General features: G+C 37.9%; 1 protein-coding gene across 1 annotated transcript in view; it reads right to left on the bottom strand.

The window, feature by feature from the left end:
* Positions 1-27744, bottom strand: part of USH2A (usherin) — a 714551-nt gene that overhangs the window by 464228 nt on the left and 222579 nt on the right. The window contains exon 20 of the mRNA XM_045983172.1: positions 22767-22997. Within this exon, the coding sequence (XP_045839128.1) occupies positions 22767-22997 (231 nt within the window). The remainder of the gene's footprint in view (positions 1-22766; positions 22998-27744) is intronic.

The following is a 27744-nucleotide window of genomic DNA, read 5'->3' as shown; positions in this document are numbered from 1 at the left end:
TGTTCAAGTAAGCTAATCAGCATTGTGTTGCTCAAAAATGCAGCAGTCAGTGGGCTAAAAACACAAATAAAGAAATAAACCATTTTGGTTCAGGATGTTCAGAAGCTTGCAAAAGCAAAACAAAAATCTGCTACCTTTGTCTTCGGTGAAAGATCCTCTATGTTAACATAGTCAGTGTCTCTATTGAGTCAACTGTAACCTTTTCTCATGGGTGATGAGCTTCAATTACTTTTATCATGCACTTCCCCGAGGCCACAGGGAGGAAGATCTTGCCACACTGTTTTTTTCTGCTTTTTATTTTCCCCAACACTTTCTAGAATACCAACTCCTTTCTTTTGGCTCATCTTGCTTTTTATTGACCTTTTTTATTGACTTCTACCTGATCACTTGATGGACTTTTAATTTTTATTTGACTCTGTTCTAGCAATAACATGCAGATGTTCTATAATTCTGTTTTCTCCCTACTTGTGACTCAGGGCAGAACACCCTTCTCTGGTGAAGGGAGTATGCATGGCGGCCGTGCGGTCATCTGCCCAGAAAGATTTCAGGAAGAAAATGCAAGGCTGGGATGGCAAAAGGATAAAACAGGCAGGAAACCAAAACAGCTAATGGATTTTCCTGGTTCAAAGGCAGCATAAAAAAAACTTTAAAAAATTATCTATGGTTTTCCTCTTGCTGAACCAAACCTCCATATCCCACGGCCACCTTAACACAAAGTATGGCCAGTTCATGGGCGGTGCCAACTATTTTTACCCCACCTTATTATCTCCCTATGTTTTTCCAATTCTGATGAACTTGCCTCCTTTTTCCTTCTTCACTTCAGTATCTCCTTTAATTACCAACTGCTGAGGAAGATCAGCCAAGGTCAGGAAGTAAGTGTGGAATTCCATCTCCTACGTTCTGTCCATTTTTGCTTAGATCGGACTCTCAACTGGCCTGAAATTGCTCCCAGGGGCTTACATTTGCCCATGTCACCACTTTGAAACAAAATTCATCCCATGCCCTAGGCACAGGCTGTTAAAAAATCTTGAAGTTATAATGGACCCTTGAGTCACAGCTGACTCTAGGTGTTGAATGTTTTTTTCCCCCTTATAGAGAATTAAAAAAAAAAAAAAAGATAAACATTCATTTTCTTTCCCTGTAGTCCTAGGACTATGTGCCTGTGTACTGCTATTAACTTACAGACTGACTCCTCAATATGCTTAATGATAACACTAATAACAGTCAGTGTTTTATCACCTGGAAAATAGACAAAGCAAGATCCTAACTTAGAACAGACCATAGCGTTGATGTTTATTTGGGCTTCCTAAAATGTACTTCTAAATAGATTCAGTTCAGTGAGTTCAAAACCTATCAGCCAGATTTTTGATAATATGATCCTGCTGTTCAGTACTTTTCCCGAGTCCTCATTTACATGAGCATTGATCTGATCTCATGCTTTACCTAAAAAAAGCTCTGCAGAGTCATACGCCATCCCTTCTCTCTTCCCAGTCTAGGGGAACACACACGCAAAATTCATTAGACGGTAATTAACTAACATTATATGAAAAATTCAAGATGAATTTCCTTCAAATAAGAGCTGCTCTAAATGTATTTAAACTAAAACAGAAAGGTTATTCTAATCCTTATCCAAAGTGATCAAAAGCAATTAGAATTTCTTTTTTTGTTGTTGTTGTTAGACAATTTGAGTTTCTTAACTTGTGGTTCAGAAATAATAATTTGATAATAGACGTTAGGAAAATAAGATTTTCATTTTGCTGAGTAGAAAAATAATTAACACGAATTCCTGTTCGCCTGCTGAGGCTCATTAGAATACAGGTCTCCGCGAAGGCAGTGGTTTCATTGATTCTGTTCCTTAGTAGCATGCATAGTGTCTGGCACATAGTAGATGTTCAGTGAGTATTTTGAATGAAGTTGAGGGATTTCTATGAAATACTTACATAGAGTACTGCATGTCCTTAACTTCTTAAAGTCACGGATTATGCCTTGTTTGCTGAGGCATCTTTATACTTTAACACAATGTTTGGTACTCTGTTGCAGTTCAACAAATATTCATTAAAAAAAAAAAAGAAAAAGAGGGGCACCTGGGTGGCTCAGTGGGTTAAGCCTCTGCCTTCTGCCCAGGTCATGGTCTCAGGGTCCTGGGATCGAGTCCCGCATCAGGCTCTCTGCTTGGTGGGGAACCTGCTTCCTCCTCTCTCTCTGCCTTCCTCTATGCCTGCTTGTGATCTCTGTCTGTCTCTGTCCAGTAAATAAATAAAATCTTTAAAAAAAAGAAAGAAAGAAAGAAAAGCTTTCCCCTTTGGCTGGGTGTATGAATAGAGCTGTAATAAGGCATGGTCATCCCATACCCTCTCTCCCACAGAGCTGCACTCCGATCTCATGTTTTGAGTCCTGAAATCATCCCCAGGCCTCTGAGTGAGTCCTGGTGAGGACCAGAAAGGCCCCAAAACATGGGGCTGCCATTGACATACTAGCAAAGTGACATCTGTCAGATTGGCCTACTGTCCAGATCAGGGGCCCGAAGCGATGGGCCATAAGACAGGTACCTTTTAGCTTAAGAGAGGCGGGAGACCATGCCACAGGGAGCAGATGGAGCAGCAGGCCTTGGGAAACAGTCTCCAGAACAGACCCACCAGCCCTGGGTGGACTTGATGGCTGCAGGCTTCCGAGAGATGGGGGAGGGGAAGGCGGGGGGCTGAGCTCGGCTGCAAGGATGCTGAAGGCACTAGGCCTGCTCCAGTTTGGTCCTGGGGTTGGCTCGGCTTCTACAACAGAGCTTTCATCAGGAACAACATATGTCTTTCCTCCACAGATGAAGTAGAAGTGCTCCCTTGAGAGATTTACTTCTTTGCATTTTAAGCTCTGTGACTAACTTAAAAAAAAAAAAAAATGGGGGCAGGGGCAGAGATCCCATTGACTCAAATTACACTTTTCATTCTCCATCAACCTTCATAAGATGGCAAATAGATTCTGTTACTTGATGTGATGAAAAAAGTAAGACATGGAGTATATTATGCAACTTCCTGCAACTCTAATTAAGATTCTTACCATTTTGAACTTGCAATATACACATGCTAATCTCAGAAGAAAACAAAAATTAGAGCCTCTTTCAACATTATGCGCAGGGGGCCATTAAGCTTTTCTGTATCCTCCTAGTAAGCTTCCCTGCTGCAGCCTTCCTACAGGAATGCCGCTGGGGAGTACTCTGGGCTCTGTGGGGGACCATGGCACCCTACTGAGCATGCAGGAGTTTATAGAGGCTGAAATTTTCCTTAAATCTCCATTCCCTCATCAGACTCAGCACACATACTAAGAACCTTTCAATACAGCCTGCCTCTTACATTATTTCTCTGCACAATTTATGTGTGTGTTTCAAGGAGCCCCAAAAGTTTTCCCAGGTGTCATGAGGCTCTTGGCAGCCAATCAAGTGGCCTTTCCTTGGTAACATATTGGTGTCAGATACCTCCCTCTGCTGGGAAAACAATTCTCCTTATACGAAGTATTGTAATCGTCTGCAAGACTGTCTCCTACACAGGATTTTGAGTTCCTTGCATTTTTGAGATCTGAGAATCTCACATATTCAGACACATAAAAACATACTTTCCCACTCCCACTCAAAGTTGATGCTATGTTACAGTGTATAGTTTATTTCTTTGAACATATCAAGGTGCTTTGACATCCATTTTCTCATTTGGGCCTCATTGTCAGTCTGGCAAAAAAAAAAAAAGAAGAAGAAATTATGGTTTTCATTTTACAGATGAGAAATATGAAATTCATAAAAGGTGAAACTGAAATATCTCCACCACCCACTAATGGTAAAGGCAGAATCTTACCATATTACACTACCTCTAGAGACTATATTTGGTTTGGCAATGATTTCTCAAAACTGAATGCCAAAATGTTGAACTTATTCTATAGTTGTAAATAGCAGGAGAAAAATATAATAGATACATTAAAATGGATATACCATCAATCATATTTCTTGTCCCTTTACATAAGCAAAATTGCTAGTTGGTCTCTATTTTATGCATCAACCAATTCTCATCCCAGGTTACTAATATGAAAAAAGGAAACTCCTGGGGCATGTTTATACTTTAAAAGTCAAAAAAAAAAAAAAAAAGAAAGAAAGAAAAGAAAAGAAAGAAAGAAAGGAAAAGAAAAAACCCCACAAAAATCCACCTGATTCAAAAATAATTTCCCACAATGAAAATCATATTACAAATGAAAAGGTAACAAGATTCCACAGAAAACAGATAGAAAATCTGAAGAACTAGCTTCTACTCTTGCTTATCTGTTCCCACTTACCAGTTTTGTCTAATTGGGGTAGGGGTGGAGGGAAGCAACCTTTGTGGGATCCCTGGCTCCCTACTCAATAGGGAGTCTGCTTCTCCCCCTCCTTCCCACTCATGCTGTCTCTCACTATCACTGTCTTTCTCAAATATTTAAAAAAAAAAATGGAATTCCATTTCCTTAGCTGGAAAACCAATTGGTACTCGCCCTATTTTCCAAGATTGTTGAGAGATCAGTAAAACAATATAGGAGTAAGTATTTGAAATATACTAACACTTTACGCAAATGTAAACTCTCTTAATTATTTAACCCCCTGGATTTGGATCTGATTTGTTTTCAGGCTTAAGATTCTTCTGCCAAGAGCTCGATCCCAGGACCCTGGGACCATGACCTGAGCTGAAGGCAGATGCTTAATGACTGAGCCACCCAGGTGTCCCAAGTCCTACTCTTCAAATGATACTGACCACAAAAATTCTGCGGAATTTGCATACCAGTTGTCAAGTTTTCTTTCAGTGATCATCAATGTTTTACTTTAAAAAATTGCTCTTTAGGGAAGTCAGGATGGCGGGGAAGTAGGAGGAGGCGCCGTTTCAACCTGTACCCTAAAGTGAGCTGATTACCTACCAAAGAACTCCAATCCCCCATGAAATCAGCCTGAGATCAGAATTATACATGTCTGGATCTCTACAGGAGCAGAAGATTCTTCTGCCAATTTTAACTCTACAGCTTAATGACACTCGGTATCATACAATTTTAAATATTTAAATTTTACCTAATTTAATCTAATATTTAACCTGAATTTTCCCCCACGTGTTTTAAGCCCATTACTTCTTGAAGTGTCTGTGTTGACTAATGAGAAAAATTGGTCCCTCTCCTCTCCATAGCACCTCTTTATGCATCTGTAAACAGTTATCATGTGTCCCCTCTGCCTTCTCTCCTTAAGATTGAACATTCTCTGGTCTCTCAGCATTTTCTTAGAGGTCCCATTTTCAAAGCCCTTCATCATTTTTTGTTGCTCTCTTTTGAAACCTCTGGCAAATTTGTCTGTGGTTTAAAAAGTGTGCCATCCCAAATGGAACACGGTGCTCCTATCTAGAGCTAAGGATTGCCAAATGGAGTCCAATAATCACATTATTTATGTTATCCTTGACAATTCTGCTAATACAACACAAGGTAGCGGTTGCCTTTTTTCTTTCTTCTGCTTTTTTTTTTTTTTCCTTTTTTTAACAGCATCACACTATGGACTTCTTCTAAGATGTTAACTGGTATAAATTAGAGCTCCCGAGGACAAAAGTTAGTAAAATTAACTTACTAATCCTTCCTTTAGTCACATGACCTAGGGCAGCATTTCATAAATATTATGTGTTTACCAAACAAAAAGTAGTTCCATGAAAATTACTTGTACCCACAAATGGTAATTTTTTTGATTTGATGAAAAATATGATCCTTCGTTTATGAAAAAGTCTTTACTGAATTTTATTTACATAATCTATCTTTTCATTTACATGGAAGTTTCTGGAAACTCGACCAGAAAACCAGAAACACAAACCATGAAACTAATGACCAATTAACTTAAAATCAATTACTGTATGTAATGTGATAGATGACCTTATGGAATTTAGCTGGACTGTCAAACTTGCTTAATACTTGATTTTGCAGGACCAAATCTAGAGAAAATATGAAAGGATTTGGCAAGGTCAGTGACTATGACCCAGGAAGCCTTGATCGTCTATTGTATTTGCTGAGCAGGAAAAAAATCCTATCTGCTGTTCTGTCAAAAAACAAGCCAGGAATACCCAGTACCTATATCAGGACTTCGTTTGGGGGGAACTAGTAAATGAGAGTAAAAAATGTATTCTCATGCAGATCAGAGATTGGGTTTAAAGGGATCTGAGGTACTGATGACACCCTTTTATCCTGTAAGTATTATGACCATTTTATCTCACCAGACTAAGAATCTGTTGTCACAATGTTACACAGTGAGAAAATATTGAGTGTATCAGTAACAATGTAGCTAATCTTCCTTAGCTATTCAGATGGGTAATAACCCATAGTTTTAACTACAGCCCTTTCAGAGGAGAGAGAAAAAGATCAAGGAAAGACCAAAAGATTCTCCTAGAATTTTAACCAACCCAGAAAAAATTATACATCCCAGACTATAGATTTTAAAAAATACTTAGCAAACATATCTTTAGCATGGCTTTTCATTAAAAATGTACAAAGTCAAACTAACCAAAAAACATTTCACCAAAGCTTTAAGAATATCATTGGCTAAAATGAATGCATATCTTTTAAAAATAAGCACCAAGAAATTGTAATTGCTCAGTTATCAAGTATGTATTAAATACATTATATGTTTATAAAAAAAAAATTGGAAGGGGAGGCTAACCATAAGAGACTGTGGACTCTGAAAAACAACCTGAGGGTTTTGAAGGGTCAGGGGTGGGAGGTTGGGGGAACAGGTGGTGGGTAATAGGGAGGGCACGTTTTGCATGGAGCACTGGGTGTTGTGCAAAAACAATGAATACTGTTACGCTGAAAAAATAAATAAATTAAATATTTAAAAAAATTCACATTATACTGGAAATTTCAGAAAGGGCCTCAAAATTATAAGCTGTATTTTTTAAATAGTTTACTCAGGTAGCAAGACAGAGAGTTATAAATATGATACAATCCAACCACCAATTTCAGCTCTTCGCCTACCTGACCACTGGTCAACCTTTATATATGGTAACCATTACCAATTCATCAGTCTTCCCTTGACTTCCAGGTAGGTCCTTCATGTACATTGGAGCTATTCCTTCTTGGTTGTCTTTTACTATCTATCCCTGAATGCCTTCTATCCCTTCAAGGTCTATCCTTGACCTGAAGTCATTGACTGAATTCCCATGGCTTCAACTTCTATTCATATGCTGGTGAATTCCTTTTAAGTTAAGAAACTCTGGTGGCATATTCAGACTCAAGCTACCTTGAGCATAAGACAGAACTTATTATTTTTTTAAGATTTTATTTATTTATTTGATATATATATAGAGAGATCACAAGTAGGCAGAGCAGCAGGCAGAGAGAGAGAGAGAGAGGGAAGCAGGCTCCCTGCTGAGCAGAGAGCCTGACGTGAGGCTCCATCCCAGGACCCTGAGATCATGACCTGAGCTGAAGGCAGAGGCTTAACCCACTGAGCCACCCAGGAGCCCCAAGACAGAACTTATTATTCAAAGATAATAGTGTGTTCTAGAACTCAAGTCCATAGACACAGCCCAACCTAGGAAAGGTCTTTGCATAGGGGTGGGAAAACCTGAAGGAATGTTTTCTTTCTGCTTCTCTCCCTGTCCTCCTGTTTCTGTTTAACTGCTTTAGCTCTCTATTTCCTCCCACCCCACAGCAGTACACCTGTCTTTGCTTCTTATTTCATAGCATATAGATTATATTCAAGAGATAAGATAGACTGGTGGGTTAGCTCTGAAACCCAATTCCAAATCCCTATGAAATCCAGATCAGTTCCACTGGGTCAGGCATTCATACTTGTCCTAATGGTGATCAAGGGTGTATGTCACATGTGTCCCTCCTTGGGGGAGGAAGAGACAATGTGAAGAGATGGAGTAGTTGTGTTAGCCCAATAGCTTAAAGCACATCTGAATCAACTGCCAAATCTATGTCTACAGCTCAAACTTTTTTTTAAAGGTTAAGTCCCAATGTAGTATTTGAAGATTTTTTGTTATTACTGATTGCTTAGTTTGGGCTATAGCAACTATTGAGCAGGAAATAGCAATATACAATAATGGTTAAAAGCTGAACAGTCATGGATTCTATTCTGCATATGGCATGTGAGATCAGGAAACAAGTCTACCAGATTCCAGCTATTGTTTCATTGTCCAGTAGAGTCTAGCGCATAAGACGCCACCACCAACAACAGCGGGAGCAAAGTAAATAGAGAAATTAATCACTTTTTTTTTTTTTTTTTTTTTTAAGATTTTATTTCTTTATTTGACAGAGAGAGAGGTCACAAGTAGGCAGAGAGGCAGGCAGAGAGAGAGGAGGAAGCAGGCTCCCTGCAGAGCAGAGAGCCCGATGCGGGGCTCGATCCCAGGACCCTGAGATCATGACCTGAGCCGAAGGCAGCGGCTTAATCCACTGAGCCACCCAGGCGCCCCAGAAATTAATCACTTTTGAAAACAGCTAACAGATACTGCTAGCGTCCTTTCCTGAGATGTGATGTTTAAAAATCTTCCATTTCATATATGCAGTTTAGATTAGTAGTAATCCTAAATGTATTGTCTTACACGTGCCCACAAAACAGAGATAATGTTGCATATTAGATACAAGGAGGGAAAAAAGAGAACTTGAGATACTTGCTGAAAGTTTTTAATGAGGCATTAACAGCTCTGTAAATTAAAGTTCTAATTTGCACAGTTCTATGAAGTAAACAAGGAGAGAACGGCATCAGATTTGGCTGCTGCTTACTGCCTCCCCTCAACACATTTTAAGTGAGTGTCAAATTGATTTTGCAATACTTAATTATATTTCTCTAATTTTTTTGACTACTGAATGTATCAGTATGCAGAAGAAATCAGTTTTCAGCAAACTAGTTTTCTCAGTTAAACTTAATAGCATAGCACATTAACACCAATTATATGAGCTATGAAAAATGCATGACAGAGGCACAACAGTATCAAAGCAAGAACTGGTCAACGGCACAGTCAAATGTGTATTTCACATTTTTGCTGATTAAATTTCTTCTTGTGATAAAATGCCTGAAAAATGGACAAACCACAGCCCTCTGTGTTCATAAAAATTTCTGTCCTAATGTGAATGAGATCAGAAGAAATCCTTTTCTGTAGAGAAAAAAAAGCTATTTTGTTGAAAGTGTACAGATTCTTGCTGTCAGCATAGTTTAGTAAAAGTCATTTTCCTACACTTTAAAGTATATAGTGGATACCAATTTATTTCAGTGAAATTTGCAGTGTTGAGCCTAATCTAAAGTGTATACACTGCTTACATCTTTATCTAGAAGAGTTCAGGACCAGTAAATTAAATAATATAAAAACTCGTTGATTTTTCTCTAAATAAAGTTAAAGCAATTTTTCACCACAATGTAGATCAATGGTTCTCATTATTGCCAGAATCATCTGGAGCTCATTTCTTTTACCTATTTTATGGAAGTATAAATTACATGCAATAAACTACATTCATTTAAAGGGTATAGTTCAATAAGCTGTGAAAGGTACATACCTATAAAACCACCACTGTGACTACTACAGAACATTTCCATTGTCCCCTCTTCTCAGCCTCAAGCACTCATTTAACTTTTTGTCACAATAGTTTGTTTTTTTAAGAACTGCCATTAAGGACTCTTCTGCCTTCTTTACTCAGCCTGTCAACAGAGTGTGATGAGGGTTGTTGTTTGTATCAGTAGTGTATTCCTTTGTACTGTTGTGTAGTATCCCATTGTATGGACATACCACAGTTTATCTATTCACCTACTGATAAACATTTGTGTTGTTTCCATTTTGAGGCCAGGGTGAATATAGCTATGATTATTTATGTGTATACATTTGTTTCATTTCTTGTACACAAATACCCCCAAGTGGAAGGGCTGGGTCATATATAGCAGGGGTATGCTCAATGGAGTCGATATTGAGATCTTCTCAAAATGCAAATTTCTAGGATCTGTGGAAGATCCTAGAAATTTATAGTATTTTTTTAATGTGAAATTTATGTTGTAAGATTCAGAATTTGCTTTTTTTTTTTACCTCTTATTCAGACTAATTTTTATAAAGATGGTCTTCTAACATTTTGTGAGACATTCTGCTTCTAAAACTTACAGATGATTGAATGAAATGGTTACTTTTAATCCGTCAACCTATAAAAAGTATACGTACAATCTTAAGTATCATTTTAATTTAGCAAACCCTTAGTGAAAACATACTTGGCATCAGCCCTCAGCCTGCACAGTGGTCTTATAATGATGAAAAAATTAAGTTCAAAATCCCAAATCTGGTGGTCCAAAAAGTACATGATTGGCCCCTTTCTTGTTTCACTCCCATCAAATACCATTCTCTCCCTGCTTTCTGTGTTCTGGCCATATTGTACTGTCCTGATTTTGCTTGTTTGTTCATGTTTGTTTATTCATACACCTTGTTATCTCCCATACCAAGGCACTTACACATGCTACTTTCCCTACCTGGAGTGCTCTACCTGCCTTTCTTGCCTCGCTAACTTCAACTACAGTTTTCAGATGATAAAACTCTTCCTTTGGGAGGAATGAAACATCCAGAGTGGGTTAAACGCGCATGTTATCCGTTATGAGTTTACTACATCTTAGTTTTGGATTTTTCATACTTGAAATCTTTCTTTCTTTCTCTTTCTTTCTTTCTTTTTTTTTGGAGACTTTTCAGACTGAAGTGTAACAAAACAATAAAGTGGACACATTATCGGGGCATATTTTGATGGACGTTTATAGAGTAAATACACATATAAACACCTCTCAGAACAATACATAGAATAATTCTACAACCTCAGGAACATCTTTTTCTTTTCTCTTTAGTTATTACCCCTTCCTATCCACCTATCAGCACTGATTCTTTTTTTCTATTTTTGAAACTTACATAAAAGGAATACTAGTTTCTTTGTTTCTAGCTTCTTTCACTCCCTGGTAGGTCATGAGATTTATCTATGTTATTGTGTGAAGCAATAGTTGGTTCATTTTTATTTGGTCCAATTTCTTGGTATGTCTGGTAATTTTGGATTGGATATAAGATATCATGCATACAAAATTATAGACTTTGGTTATGTTATCTTCTTTTAGTAAATATTGAAATATTTGCGGAAAGCAGACAACCTTTATCCTAACAGAAGTGGAGGTGGTTTGAGGCTTTACTTCAGGCTTTGAGAAGACTCATGTGTTTCTGGTTTACTCTTACTGTTGGATTTCAACGCAAAGCCTGGTGTGTTTACCAGACCCATCTTCCTTGGTAGGCCCCAAACTCTACTTTCTAGTCTCTCCAGCCATGCTTTCATTTTCCTATGATTACACAATGTGGGAACTAGCAAATCAAAGAAAAGGAAAAGGCAAAGATAAATCACCTTAATGATTTTCCTTATTTCTGGGGCCTTCATCTCCCATATCCTTGCAGTCCCGGTAACTCAGTAGTGTCTTTAAACAACCATATTTTTAAGAAATTTTATCCAGTTTCTTTTCTTTTCTTTTTCTCTCAGCATGAGGATTTTTTAATATCCTTCACAGCTGGAAACAGCTCTGTGTCTCACAGCTGCAGACAGAGATCACTTATAATTATCAAATTACAAGCTTGAAGCATGATTTTGCTGCAAGACTTTAAACTCCCTAAGGTTAGGGACTCTACCTGTTTTGCTCAGTACTCCTTTTTAAAACACCAATCACAGCATATGGCAAAATGGTTGAAATTGAGAAAAATCTGCATATGGACTAATAAAATGATTGAGTTCTTTCATCTAAAAGTAGATATAGAAAGTGGATCCAAAATCTTGAAAAGTAGTTCATATAGAATTGCAGGAGAACCTAGTGAACCAGTGAAATATATTGGTTTCTTAATGTTTTATTTTATTTTATTGTGTGTGTAGCAATTTTATTTTTTAATTTTTATTTTCTTATTATATTAGTCACCATACAATACATCATTAGTTTTTGATGTAGTGTTCCATGGCTCATTATTTGTGTGTAATAATATCTAGTGCTCATTTCTTCATATTTTAAAAAGGATATAATTGGTGCCATTATTATTCAGGGACACATAGGTTGGGGATTAGGAAAAGTCTCATTTTGAAAACTATTGATAATCTTGAAGAAAGTATTTCAAATAAAAAAGTGGAAGAAAAAATAAGTGACAGATTGAGGAGTGATTGGTAGTGTGGAAATGGATATGAGAGCATCTTAGTTTTTAAGAAGATTGGATTATGAAGCAAAGAGAGGAAACAGTTAGATTTACAGTAGAGTTAGGTATTAAAATGTAAAGGTAGCCACCAGGCACACAGAAATGAGATGTAGAGCATCTAAGTCTTTCGAGAAAGGGGAAAGGCAGCTAAAAACACAAAGTTCAGAAGTTCCCAGATTGAATAAAATGAAGTGATACAGAGTAGAGAGAAGTTATAAAGGAGTAACATCAAGATTTATGTGGTTTAGGCACATAAAATATAAGTATGAATGGAAAGGCACATGATGTGAAAATCCTAAATGAAAAATGTCAGCCACAAATGCATGTGCAACAGTGACCACAAAGATACTGTGAGCTTATCCTTTACGGTGACTCCTGCGCTGACACCTTACAGTAACCCATTTTACAGATGAAGACGCTGAGCTACAGGGCTGGGAAGGGGTTCCTGCCAAGCTGCACACAGCATGGTGGCGAAGCCAGATTTTGAACATGGAGCGTCTGACTACAGAACCCGCTCTTCACGCTGCTGCCGTCGCTGCCTTCCTTCTGCCCTAGCATGTCAACATCAATACGTCCACTGTCCTTGAAACAGAATTCAATCAGTTTGATGCTGTTAATCCATCCATAGCATTGATCACTGTTGTTTATAAAGCACTTTCGAGATTAAAAGTGCTTTTTACTGTACTCTATATGTTTATTATGACTGTCATCTTAAACCTATTGCAATAAGCCCTAATGATATGTATAGGTAAAAGTGTCGAAATATTCATTAACCTCAAAATGTAATAAGCCTAAGGAGATCCTGTATCTAAGAGATGTGCAACACCTTGTTTCCAACAACACACTGTGAGAGCTAATAGGGCAGAGGACAATTCCTGGTAGAGCCCTCTAGCTATAACAAATGACGTAGAAGGAACTCCACCTTACCTGATAACTAAGGACCATTAATAACAATTCTTTCTTGTCTCAAGCACTATATAGCTTAAAACATACTTCCTTACACATATTAAGCCAATACAGGCTAAACAAATTGAGTTATCCCCCTGGGCTTTCACAGCTTCCAACAAGGTAGATCTTAAAATTATGTAACATATTCCAATGCACAGTGAATCTTACCATTAAGTCATTCTTACAGTGAGGCCATCTTTCTTGCAGATTTTCCTTTTTCCATCTAACTCATTTAGCTAATTCTTTATTCAACAAACATTTATTGAACATCTGGTCCTAGGCTGTGCAAGGACAAACGTTGTAACAGAAGAAAACAGTCATCGTTTCAGTCAGCTTGGGACCTACATAAGTGAACAAGCAATTCGAATAGAGGGTGGTAGGGATTAAAATCGAGAAATTCTCGTTTTCTGTGCTAGGATTAGAGGAGAGGTCCCTAATCTAGATTTGGCACTAGGGCAGTGGGGAAGCTGATTGGAGGAACAGATCAGCTGACACTTTAATGATGAGTAGGAATTAGTCTGGGGAAAGGAAGGAGAAGCCCTTGCAAGTAAGGGAGGGCACTGCAGGCAAAGGCATCTGTTCTAAGACCCAGGTATCTAAGACAGTGAGGCACATTCATACAGCTGGGACTAAAAGGCAGTCATAGAGCTGGAGAGGAAACCAGGAGGTCTATGGATGGAAAGATATGGCTGGAAAGACAAGCGGAAAATAGTCATGCAAGACATCTCGATGGGGAACTACTGAAAAGTTTTAAGCAAGAGAAAGGCAAGACAGGTCATTACTTAGAAGAACAGTCTAGATAAGAGTGAAACTGTTGTATGGAGATCCCCAACACAGACCGGGTTAGGGAGTAGCTATAGGACCAGTCAATGGTTCCAAGAGATGTATCAGAGGAAGAATGTTCAAAGGAGGAACAATTGATGGGATGTTAGAAAGGGAGAGAGAAGTCATATTCAAGAAACTTCCCAAGGTTCTATCTCAGACGATTAATAATATTCACTTTGGTATACACAGTGGTAAGCACAGAAGAGGGAACAGATTTCAGGGGAGAAAAGTGAAGAAGGCAGAAGCCAAGAGAGGGGCATCTTATTCTTTTCCAATTTTCTGCCTGTATGGGAGAGAAGATCTTTATATCATTCATTCCCGCAAACTTCCCACGAGTCCTTATCTCTCCTTTACAAAACTCTCTCAGGACTCCCTTTGTGAGGATGACATGGCCACCTGTGCCAGAGACGACTTACGTGACCTGAATGTCTACGCAGGTGGTTGTTCCCCTCCTTCTTCCTTATGCCTCTTTTTTTGCACTTAAGGTCAAAGGACTTTCAAACTGAGGCTGCTCTTCAGTCAAGAAAGTGTACATAACTGAGTTTCCCTTCTTTTTTTTCTTAGGGTTTATTTAAGAGAAAGACAGTGCACACATGTGTGAACACGGTGGGGGAGGGGCAGAGGGAGAGAGAGAGCATCTCAAGCAGACTCCCCGCTGAACCCTGAGACCAACCCAGGACTTGATCCCGTGACCCTGAGATCATGACCTGAGCCAAAATCAAGAGTCAGGTGCTTCACTGACTGAGCCACACAGGTGTCCCTGGGTTTCCCTTCTTGACTCTCCAAACATCTGAGGGTTATGTTTATGACCTTCCTTCAGTGTGGAGAACTTAAAAGTGGCCTGCATAGCTGCACTTGCTTGCCCCAGTCAAACGGAACTCCTGGTGCACGATTTCACAAGACATTTCTTCAGAATACTAGGACACAGTTTCGAAAGATCGGGTATGTTGGCATTGGCATTGTCTGAAATCTAATCTGAGGAGAAATTGGTCTGTACTCTTCCATAGGTGCTAAACTTCTCCCAACACACACAACGTAACAAAGCACACATCTTTAAATATCTTTTGTCTTTTTCCAAAAAATATACACAAAATCATTCATTTCGTTCAGTTGTTTCATAGGGGCTCGTTTCTCTGTCATTGTTGACCATTATGATTCTTTTTCTGCTCAATGTTCCTCTTTCTACCCATTTAAGGATGAAAAGGAAACTAAAATTAACCTTTATTATGTTGATGCTGAATGTCATTAAGAGATGAAGATTTTTTTTTTTCTTTAACAAAGAAGCTTAAGGAAGATTTTTAAATGGCGAACATATCCTAAGAGAAGGACATTGGACAATTTAAGTAGGTGAATGTGAGACCACAGAGAAAACCTGGGGACATAGGGGACATGGGGCGTTTGAGAATGTGGCTGAGAATGTGGGAGCAAACGTGCACTGTGTATAGCAGATGACTGTACATTTTGGTGTGAGAGTAGCAGAGAAGGAAAACAGAGCCCTTAAAGCTAATTCAAAGAGTTATCGACTAATAGAAACAGTTTGCACCAAATGTAAGTATTATTCTATCCTGTTGGCATGGTCAATGCTGACTTGGTTTACTGAATACAAAAATCCCTTCTGGGAGAACCTAGATGCTGTTTCAAGATATTTTCATTTATCAAGCATTGCTGTCTATTTTGTTGTGTTAGTTCTCTCCTGTTTCTTTTTTCTGAGCTACCCTGTACTCACCTTTAGGGGTTTTTTTTTGTTTGTTTGTTTGTTTGTTTTTTAGATTTATTTATTTGAGGAAGAGAGTAAGAGAAAACATGAGCAGGGAGAGGGGCAGAAGACAGAAGCAGGTTCCCTGCTGAGCAGGGAGTCCAATGTGGAGCTCAATCCCAGGACTCCTGGATCATGACCTAAGCAGAAGGCAGACACCTAACTGACTGAGCTACTCAGGCACCCTGACCTTTAGGGTTCTTGGCATTAGGGCAGAAGAAAGAAAAATGTATTGTTAATGATGAAATTATATATTAATTTAAGAAACAAAGACTGGACCCTTAACCAAAAATAGGCAAACTACTAGCATGATGTCTGTTTTTGTAAACAAAGTGTTTTTACCCAAAAGACTAGGTTACTCTTACTTGTTTCTTTATCACCTATGGCTGTTTTCACATCACCATGCTGAACTCAGACACTGGGACAGAGACCTCATGGATTGCAAAGCAGACAGTATTTAATGTCTGGACATTTAAAGGAGAACTTGGTAACCTCCTGCTCTAGACTGATACTGTAAAAGTTAAAAGGCGGGGCAGGGAGAGGGTTCTTCATGCAAAGAGAAATTTAACAATTTCATTCAATTTCACCGCCTGAGCAAGAGCAAACTGGTGAAAGAAAAGGTCATGTGCTGAAATGATTCTTTTGTGAAATCCGAGCTAAAATTCTAAAGTGAAACTGAAATGACTCCCACACCCACCCCACCATTACCATTTCAAACATAATACAACCTGATGGAAATGGGCTTCAAAATGTGTCACTCTGAAAAAATACACGGGTTAAGACACATGCAGTCATCATAAACTGGCCTTGATGATGAGTTTGGTGAATAGGAGAAACACGGTCCTTTCCCCTCCAATGATATGATCTTTACACATCTCCATGAAAGGCAGTAAAAACAAAACAATTTTAACCCTTACTTCTTTTTTTTTTTTTTAAGAATTTATTTATTCATTTGACAGAGAGATAGATCACAAGTAGGCAGAGAGGCAGGCAGAGAGAGAGGGGGAAGCAGGCTCCCCGCTGAGCAGAGAGCCCAATGCGGGGCTCGATCCCAGGACCCTGAGATCATAACCTGAGCTGAAGGCAGAGGCTTAACCCACTGAGCCACCCAGGCGCCCCAACCCTTACTTCTTAACATCCCTTTTCACCATGGGTTAGTCTGACTTCTGTGGTTCTCAGAAGGTAAGCATTTGGATCCCGACCCCTACCAGTCCACACAGACACAACCAACCAGATATTCACACTCTCTTCTGATTCTGTCACAACCAGAGACACACAAGGAGGCTCATTCTTCCCCAAGAGCCACTTCTCTACTTAGTTCCCAAGTTCCAATTTTACTCTTGTCTTCATTTCTCCATATCATGACTGCCTGTTCATCAACTAGCTGGGCCATATAGTCGACGCATGTATTTGTTTTTCAATAACTATGAAAAAGATCTAAATCAGGTAAAATAAAACTTGTGATTTAAATATGACTTGTAAGGACTTGGCATTTTATTTATTTTGTTGTTGTTATTGTTTTGTTTGTTTTTTTAAAGCATTTTCTGGCAAAAGGAAGTGCTCCCAGTCAGAGGACAATAAATACTGGGTACCATGGGTGTTGAAGGTCAGAATTAATATGCTTTTACTAATTAGTCTATCTGAAGTTTTCTTTGCTTGCACCTTCCCTATAACTGCTTATAATCAGCTTTCCTTTAATGAAGTGTTTAAATGTCCCAGCTCACTAGAAATAATAATAACAAAGCATATATATCATAGAGTAAAAAATATATAAAATACATATGCTTTTAAGGAATATTGATTCAGGGAGTTGCATTTCTCTTTCTGTAAGTCAGTAATTAATGGCATTTCTGTTTCCTAAAGCATTTGAGTTCAGTCATTTTGGGGAAGGCAAATACTAGGAGACAAAAATGTATGACAATCATTTAGTGTCCTTGAACAGCATTATTATGAAGAAAGTGTACAGAGTTCTCATCTGCAAGATATTCAACATCAGTAATCACATTTCTCGTGAAGACAAATAAAAGGGAATTACATCCAGGTGCACACGTGTGCTCATCTCCCCAGTGGTTTGCTACAAAGATCTCCCCAAAGGCAGTTCCTGATTTCTGGGTAGGGTCACCAGTAAAGGCAGTTTAAAAGGCTGGTGTGATTGGCATCTGGATACTACAATAGTCAAATCTTCCCCCAAATGATCATGGACCTGTTTTCACTAATAGGAAGAAAAAGTGACAAGGAGAGAGAGGGTCACCTTTGGAATGCCAATCTGAGCAGTAGTTTGCTATTTTTACCAGGTTCCTTTTGGATTACGAGCATTACATGAGAAAGACTAAATTCTTTGTGTAAATCAAGTGGATTTACTCTGTATTCCTGAAAAAAAAAAAAAAAAGAGCATCCCCCCCCCCCCGCCCCCGTAAAGACACAATGATCACCCTGTCCTGCTGCAGTAGGGAATGTTCTATTTGCTACTCCTGTTCTGGAAGGAGAAAGTACTATTAACCCCATGTGACTAGAAGAATATTTTACAATGAGTGTTTACATGATTTTCTAGTTATAATATTATGAACTTCTATTGAATTTGCTGCTTCTTTGTATGCTCTGACATAACCCAAAAATTGAATATCCATTTCTATATATTGTGTATTTCCCTCCATGTCATTTAAATTATCTCTATAAATTAATGTATCTCCTCAGACTAAGAGAGAAAAATAAATTTATGTTAATCTTAAATTGTAAACATTTTAATATGAAAAAAAATCATAACTGAACAATTCACTTGAAAATCTAGTTGTTTTTAAAATCACAGCAATATCTTCTATTTTGAATTTTTGAAGCTATGTGTATATATGCTATATTCATTGATTTGGAATTTTAGAAGTTAGAGGCATTTGTCATCTGATACAATCCTCAATTTAATAGACAAATATGATTAAACCCACAGAAAAATCATTTACCAATGTTTCCATACTAGGTAGTTTAATTTAACTATTTTTAATAACAAAGTTAAATAACACATCCCAATATAGAAGCTCCATATTATTCATACCCTAAATAGAACATTTAGGCACACACACCTTAAATTATGTGTAACAACAGACGAATTAAGAGAACATGGATTTTACAAATTTCAGACAAGCTCCTGTCTCATAGTAAACACTTAACAAATGTTTGTTAAATGACTAAGAGTTAATAGCTAAAGTTTAATGACCTCTAAGTAATCTATGTGACAGATACTACACAGGGTGCCCTAGGAGGGCTATTGCCTTTCATCCTCACCTACTTCTAGATATGAGTATTGTAAGCAATTTTATTACACCAGTTTTAAAGAAAAGGAAACAAAGCCACAAAAATGATTAAGTGGTTTGTTTAATTACATTTAGCTCATAAACAATGGGACCTAGATCTGAAACTTATTAGTCTGCTGCTAAAGCACTCAGTCTTAACCATAGAGAAGAGGGGAAGTTAATATCCAACCTTAAATTTATACTATAATGTAAATGACTGATAATATACTCTTCCTGAAGATTAGATTTTTGAAAGAACACTGTGTCCAAAGGGAAAAGAGACCAAAGACAGATCCTAACAAAGCTGTATCTGGTCACTTTTTCTACTCAGAGTTAAATTTTGAATAGAGTTCATTTACAATATAAAGCTAAGTAATTTATGATATTAAGCAACATATTAAAGCATATACTCATTTTTTAATTGTTTTCATTATATCATATGAGATAAAAACATTTAAAGCAAATATGGAAGAGGGGTGAGTTATATAGGAGATTCCTATCTTGAACTATAATACTGAGATCATTTATATTGAAACTTTCAATACATTGTTCATGACTGTGGAATACGCTATGAATGTATTAAGTCTTTTCATCAATGGGTGAAATCTGATTAATTTATATATATATAGCATATGTACAATACACAATATGGTATATTTTTGTCTTTGAATATTACTTGATATCCCCACTCATATTTCAGGAGTCCTTCTAGTCAGAGTTTGAAATTTTAAAATGAAAAATTCAAAATAAAGGCAGATCTTAACTCTTATAATTATTCATTTATTAAATATAATTAATCATTTTAGAGATTTCTAAAATTTGCTCTTTAAATTTGCCTCAGAACATAAAAAACTGCATGATATATCAAGAAATGTGAGTTCATTATACCATTTGACACATAGCACTTCAGCCCATTTAAAATAATTTCGTTTAGACATTAAACATCAAGCTTCTAGGAACATTTGGGAATCAATTGCTACAGAAAAAAAAAAAGGGATTCCCTAGATAGCTTTGGGGATGCAAGTGAACATGAAAGGCCAACCCTATTTACTATCCATACCTGAAAAGCTAACAACTGAAAGACAAATCCAAAAAAGTTTCATGGTGCTGGATAAGGAATAGTTGGATGATAATTATATCACCTCCCAACCTCATTGATTACTTTTAGATCTTATTCTACAACTTCCAAAGGACTGTCGACCTATGTGTTTCCCCGTCTGTGTCAAAGCACCAACATTTGAATCAGAAGCTTCCCATTCACATTTCAAGCATGAACTTAGCTATGGGACCTGAGTCTCACTTCCTCTGTACTCAGATGATAAAAATTCCTACCTACAAGCTTGTAGAGGGATGGAGTGAGAGATTATTTAAGTAAAACAAATGGTAAGTGCTAATTATACATGTACCTCTCTGCTTAGGATAGATGCAAGTTTCAAGAAAGCTATCGCTCTGGATCTGTAAACTTGTCCTAGCTTATTAATTGGGTGAACGTCATTTAGCCATGACTCAGCCCAATACAATTATTCAACCAACCCTGCCAGTTGCACCAAAGGGTCAAACCAGTGATTTGATGCGGCCCCGGTTTAAAAGTTAAAGAGAACCTTCAAAGTAAGGTAAAGCTGCTAATAAAAAGGAGCCAGTAATGCCCCAGAACGTGCCTGAATGCAGAACTTCTTATTCTCTGGGAATCACCAAACCTCCAGGGAGCAGCTCAAGCCAAAATTGTGATCTCCCCGCCTTGTCCTTCAAACAACGTGCACTCCAAACACATTTTCTGTGCAGCTGGAGGCTTTGTTATAGACAGAAGGATCCTGCTTAGTGAGGCCGGTGTTTATGGCCTAACTTTTTTAAAGAGGAATTTGGAAAACTTCCCAGATGCTACATCTGCCCCTAGCCCTTGTACCTCAGAGTGTAAGGCCGGCTAGGGAGCACGTGCAGACGACTAAATTTATTAACGGCGGACGGGCCACTCTATCTTTCACTGCAACAACAGTAAGTGATCCCACCAAAAATCTGTCTGCTGGCTGGCCAGCAAATCTGCGCGGACACGCTCCTAGCAGAAATATTCCGCTGAATGGAAACGAATGCCATTTCCTCGAAGAAACACATCGCGAGCCAAACGCTGGACCAGGAAGGCGATTTCTCTTTCCATTTGAGAAAAGGCCTTTTAACTTTGTGTCCGGAGGCTTTTTAACTTTCTTTTTCACATATCTGTTTTCATCTTTTCTGTTCTTTCTTTTCTTTGACATTTACGAATATTAAGCACAAGTTGAACATTTTAAGATTGCTCAGTGCTTGAATATCTAATACTCAGTGGCCATTTGGAGGTACCAAGCCACTAGCTAAGCTAAGCATTCACTCAGTATATCCTTCTGCTAGGACATCATTCATTCCAAGTGTCTATCAGCAGCCGATCTCACTTCAAAGCAAGCTATTTACTATTTTAAATAGAAAATAAAGCAATAGGGGCGCCTGGGTGGCTCAGTGGGTTAAAGCCTCTGCCTTCTGCTCAGGTCATGATCCTGGAGTCCTGGGATCGAGCCCCACATCGAGCTCTCTGCTCCGCGGGGAGCCTGCTTCCTCCTCTCTCTCTGCCTGCCTCTCTGCCTAGTTGTGATTTCTCTCTGTCAAATAAATAAAATATATTTAAAAAAAAAAAAAAAAGAAAATAAAGCAATAATATTTGAGCCACATTTTATGGTTCAAATTCTACTTCATCATCCTTAACACATGCAACAATTTCAAGACTATTTGTTCCAGAATGATTTTCTCCGGGATCAACTGAATATCATCATGCATTTACAGGTATCTTAAACTTTGTATATATTTTTGAAAATTGGGAAAGTGACATATGTAACTTAAATAGTTACAGCTTTCTGCAATTTCTAAAGACACAAAAAGTGTTTTTAGGAACTCTAACTTAGAAAGGTAGTAGGACTTCCAGAATATTGTAGGACCAGCAAGACAAGGAGTTTGGTGAGGCAAATGAGGCAGGATTACGGAGTCCCACAAGTGAGGGATAGAGCCTGTCTTCATTTAAAATTCTGCCATTTTATTGGGGAATTTTTGGTGTTGATTTTCATTTTTAAAAATATATCATGTGAAAATATTATTTTTGTTGATTTCTGAGGTGTTTTTTGTATGTGTGTGTGCTCAAAGTGAGCCCTCATTTACTCACACTGACAACATACCCATAGAAGCTATATTTCTCCCAGATTAGTTTTTCCCATAATGCCCCCCCCAAAAAAAAACCCTACTCATAGTTTAATGCTTCAAAAAAGCGACAAATAAGGATTAGGCATACTGAGCTAAGCAAAGTTAGCTTTCTTATAATTGCTTTTAGAGGTTTTAATAACCTGATATATACGGAGACTCCCCACAGCACAGGGCATTCTCAAACTCATCTACCTACAGAACTCTTCTTTTTCCATAGAGCAGGTAAAGTATTCTGAGGAACACATTTTGGTAAACGGTGCCCGAGGGTCACTTCCAGCATATACTCTGATCAAATAAGGTGACCTTCCTACATCTATATTTTTCTTCTCTTTCCTCTACTCACCCATGTCTCCCCACATAGAATACCCACAAAAGATGAACAAGTTGACACAATCAAGACAAAGTTATAAAAGGTCTGAATCATTATTTTTGTGGACAGGCATAGTAAAAATTCACTCTGAAGGGATATCAAAATAATAAGAAACACCTTGGAGCTTAGTGCCTCTTCAACAGAGTGATGTCAAAAACACTTACCAGTAAAGTCCGTATTGACCGGATGTGTGGAACTGGGAAATTTATAATATCCATTCCCTATGAAACGAACTCCTTTCATCACCATGGCCGTGGGAGCTGGAAGAGATGACTCTCTCCTTTCCAGCTGATACACAGGAGAGGGGCCATTGAGTTCTTCGGGTGGGAGCCATCTAACACGGATGGTTGTGCTGTTGATTCCTTCCACCACAGGAGGCCTCAGTTGGGTTGGCGCTAAATGTCAATAAAACTCTTGTTACATTCAAGAACTGAGCTTCTATCTCTAGACAGTTTTTTCACACACAGGTACACACGCACTTGTGTACATCACACTCAAGATCAAGTCAGTTGTGGTCTCAAGTCTTTACATGGCTCTAGGAACTGAAGACACTATAGAGTTTATCTTAAATGTAACTAAACACCATGAACAAAAAGGTGTCATAAAACTTAGAGGTTTGAACAAAATTTCCTCTTGCAAATCATTTCTCTACTCTTCCTCACTCAGGAAAAGACATTTCTTATTATAGTCTGTTGGTGCTCCACTCAGGTTCCCTTTACCAAGCTGGTACTGCAATGGTGCAATGTGTCCGTTTATCTCCAATGGCTCGTAGTTGTCTGTTTTCTGGAGAAATTCCCTTGCCTGAGTGGATACTACCTCACCCAGTAGATCCCGCATGAAATGTGCAGTCTATGACTAGCCATGACTGCCACCCGTGTTTTACTGATCCCAAAAGGCAGAGTCCCTCATCTTAACATGGCTTCAACTTATGGCTGCAACTCACAGATGCCAGTGAAGTAAAGGAAAATGACTGAAGGGGCTAATTCGTGAGACAAGAGGGAGTGTGGGGTCTGAGAAGTATGGGGCCAGGGTGAATAGTCACTAGTTGGTGCCAGTCAATAGATAATGCAGGAACAATGACCCAAAGTTGCCAAATCCTTTACTTGACTAAAAATAGTCATTTTTGTGTGTAATTTTTCTGATTTTTGAAGCTTAGCAACTAGTTAAAATGAAAACAAACAAATAAGCAAAACCACTCTGAAAGCCAAGCAGAGCCTCCACATGAAGAAAAAGAGCCCGTGAGCTTGGGGGTTTATGAACTCTGGTCCAGATACAACAGACTCAGGGCAGCCCTCTGGGCCCTAAAGTGCCACAGTACTTCCAGGGCCTGTGCCTAGCAGCAGTGAATCCCCAGCGCCCAAGCACACACGGAGGCCTGGGCATACTTCGAAGTCCTGGGACCCTGGCAATTCTCTGGAGGTTTCTGGGAAACTCCAAGAGTGAGTAACAGAGATAGAGGTTTTCCCTACAAGCTGTTGCAAAGGGGATCAGGGTAACAACTGAGTTCCTAAAAATAAAGTTTTATTTTGATTTTTCTTCATTTATTTTTATTTAAATTCAAGTCAGTTAACATATACTGTATTATTAGTTTCAGGGGTAGAATTTAGCAATTCATCACTTGCATATAGTACCCAGTGTTCATTACATCAAGTGCCCTCCTGATTTTTCTTCTTAAACAGTTGAGTGTGTAGGTTGGGGTTCATTCCCACTCTAAGTGGGTTCGCTGCATTTGAGAGGTACAAGCAAAGGAAAGAACAAACGTTATTATCACCAAGCCTACTTTTTAAGGGTTTAAACCAAAGCTGTGGACTCTTACTTTACACCTGTGTTAACACAGACTTTTGCACACAAAGTCATTCCCTGTTTCAATAAACACAAATTAAAATGATATGAATGCAAGAACTGATATCCTTAATGAAAGATGATTCACCTTAAAACAGCTTAGAACAAGTACTATCTGTTACTTTCTAGAAAGCCTGGCCAGATTTTCAAAGGGAAACAATTAATTGTGATTCTATTTTAACTTTTTGGAAAGAAGAGGGCACTGAGCAAAATGTCCCTCAACTTAGAAAGATAATTAACAATTCTGTTCATCTTCTGCCACTGCAAACCATGTGATGTTTTTATTTTTATATATGTATGACTCTGTAAATTTTATGCATAATTTCCTTAAGCATTCCTTGCCAAAAATTAGTAAATGGTGGGTTCTCAAAGATTTCACTCTACAAGTTATGCCTCATCTTGAAAACAATCCAAACGAAATAAAAAGTTGACCATCTAGAAATTTCTTCTCCCCAAGTTTTCTCTTCAGTGTTTGGAATTCCATTCTTGTATTGAAATTTCAGTATTGGCTACGAGTTTAACAAGGGAAGAAGGATTGTCAAAAATTCTTGAGTTCTGGGTTCGGGAATCAATACAGAATATTTTATTGTCCAAAACTTGCTAGTTAAAAGCACAAAAGAAGGGCGCCTGGGTGGCTCAGTTAGCTGAGCATCCAACACTTGATTTCGGCTCAAGTCATGATCTCAGAGTCCACAGATCGAGCCCCACATTGGGCTCTGCACTCGGTGGGGAGTCAGCTGGAGATGTTCTCTTTCCCTCTCCCAGCTCTCTCTCAAGTAAATAGACACATCCTTAAAATAAATATATAAAAGTACAAAAAAGGAATTTTGAACTTTTCTATTTTCTATAGTCCACATACAATTCCCTAGGGCTCTGAGACAAAAAGATTTGACATTTTAATTTGAAAAAAAAAAAAAAATACCATCTATTCCAATGATATCCAATGGGACTTTCTCTAATGGTGGAAATGTTCTAGATATGTATTGTCTGATATCATAGGCATTAGCCACATATGGATAACAAGCTCTTGGGGTGCCTGGGTGGCTCAGAGGGTTGGGCCTCTGCCTTCAGCTTGGGTCATGGTCTCGGGGTCCCGGGATCAAGCCCCACATCGGGTTCTCTGCTCGGCAGGGAACCTGCTTCCCTCTCTCTCTGCCTGCCTCTCTGCCTACTTATGATCTCTGTCTGTCAAATAAATAAATAAAATGTTAAAAAAAAAAGAAAAGAAAAACAAGCTCTTGATATGTGGCTAATGACACAGAGAAATGCTAGTTGGAATTCTATTTAATTTTAATTAATTTTATTTAAAGATTAAATATCCATAAATGATATTGTGACTACCATACTGGTTAGCAAAGACCTAAAGAATCACAAACTATACATATTTGGTGCATTGAAAATAGAACTTCCATTTTAACTAAATATTTAGAGAAATTAGGAATATACCTCCTGTACTGCTAAAGAACTGAAGAGTATTATCCTTGCTTAAAATCAGCTCTTCTTCAAAGTCCCATCTCCTTGACATTTGGTATTTCTTTACTCCAACCATCCAGCTAGTTAGGGATCATGGTGAGGTTTTGTACCACTCTAGTATTCAGAATCCCTTACCCCACTGACAGCATAATCCAAAATTCACTTATATAATCAGGAATATAAATTCAGAGTCAAACAAAACAAAAGGAATTCCAGCAACTCAATAGTTTTTTAAAAAATATCTTCCAGAAGTGAGAGTGCACTTTTTTTTTTTTAATTTGGCAAAATGATTATAAACAATAAGGGCACTTTCACTGAGAATCCACTACAATTAATGTTGACTGTTTAAATTCTAACAAGTAGTGGAACACTTCTAAATTCACAGGGGAATTATTCCACCAAGCAATTAGACTATTCTTAGGAAGTCAACTACAGAGAATGAGTCAAATTAGAGTATATATTTTTTAACATCTTGCTTAAAAAAAAAACAAACCAAACCTTCCAGCTGGTATGTTGTAGTTTCACTTAGAGGAGTCAACCCAGCCTGTTTGAAAGGGTGAGCACCCTACTGAGTCATTATCTTCAGAGTTCCCCTAAGACAAGAGGGGGAATTTTCAATCAATTAAACTAGAGTGGTCACACACACACACACACACACACACACGTAAAATGATGAAAAGGAAAACAGATATTCCTGAACTATTAAACACACTCACACAAATACAGACTCACCAACAAACAGGAGGAATAAAGGATTCTTTCTCAGACTATCAAAGTAAAGGGATTATAGCTATAAACTCGTTAATCACGAAACAGTGAATTAAAAGACAACATAGAGTAACTGAAAGGACTCTGCAGTCTTTCAGAGATTATATTTTACCTTTTAATTTCCAATTCTGTATGACTTAGGAAAATCACTTAAAACTTACATATGACTCAGTTTTCCCATCTACAACATGAGGATAAATTTTCAGTGGAATACCTTGACAATAACTACTTTTAAAATAAATATATATATGTTGTGAACTGAACATAATTATAAAAAAAAGAAAAAAACAATATATATAATTGTGTTAGGTTTTGCAAAGCAAATTTCTGTACAAACACAAGGCACTATTATTATTAGCCAATAACACATCTTTCATATCACATATTATAAAAGGATATAATTCACCCACATTAAAAATCTGTATTTACTGAAAATCCTCTTACAGCTATAAAGCAGAAAATGGATCTTCAATATCCATCATTGCAAAGAATAACAACATACAGTCTGTTTCTACTTAGAATAAAATGACAATGTTTTTGTATTTTCTGCAACTGCTTTGTATCCAGTTCCCAGCCTAGCTCTTCTATTTATAAATATGCTTTTATAAAAAGCTCTGATAATAGACATTCTTCTTTATGCAGCATTTATTACTTTATAATCTGATTAATAGCATATCATAATGCATAAATTTACATGTGCAAAATTTATGTAGCGTGGAGTTTGAGTGTCATAGGATAAGAATGGAAGGCTAAATGAGCAGAAGCTCTCATTGACGGCAAGTCTTTAAAATCAAATCTCCTTATTTGTTTTCAAGCAAGAGTTTGTTGCCTATGAACACTGCATGACAGTGTCAGTATCTTAAAACAATGCCAACTTTCTATTACAGAGACAGAAATCAAGGAATGAACAGCCTTTTTACGTTTCAGGCCTATGTGGGGAGCAGACTAACGTAAGCCATCCTCCGGCACTTCGTCAATAGGACATGATTTTGACTTTTCCTCAGAAACGCAAAACTGTCGCGAGAATTGCAATTTGCCCAAACACTGCTAGGCCGGAAC

The sequence above is a fragment of the Meles meles genome, chromosome 17, assembly GCF_922984935.1.
Source record: "Meles meles chromosome 17, mMelMel3.1 paternal haplotype, whole genome shotgun sequence".
In the NCBI taxonomy this organism is placed as follows: Eukaryota; Metazoa; Chordata; class Mammalia; order Carnivora; family Mustelidae; genus Meles; species Meles meles.
Note: the sequence above shows the minus strand (reverse complement) of the source record. Positions and strands in the feature narration are given on the sequence as shown.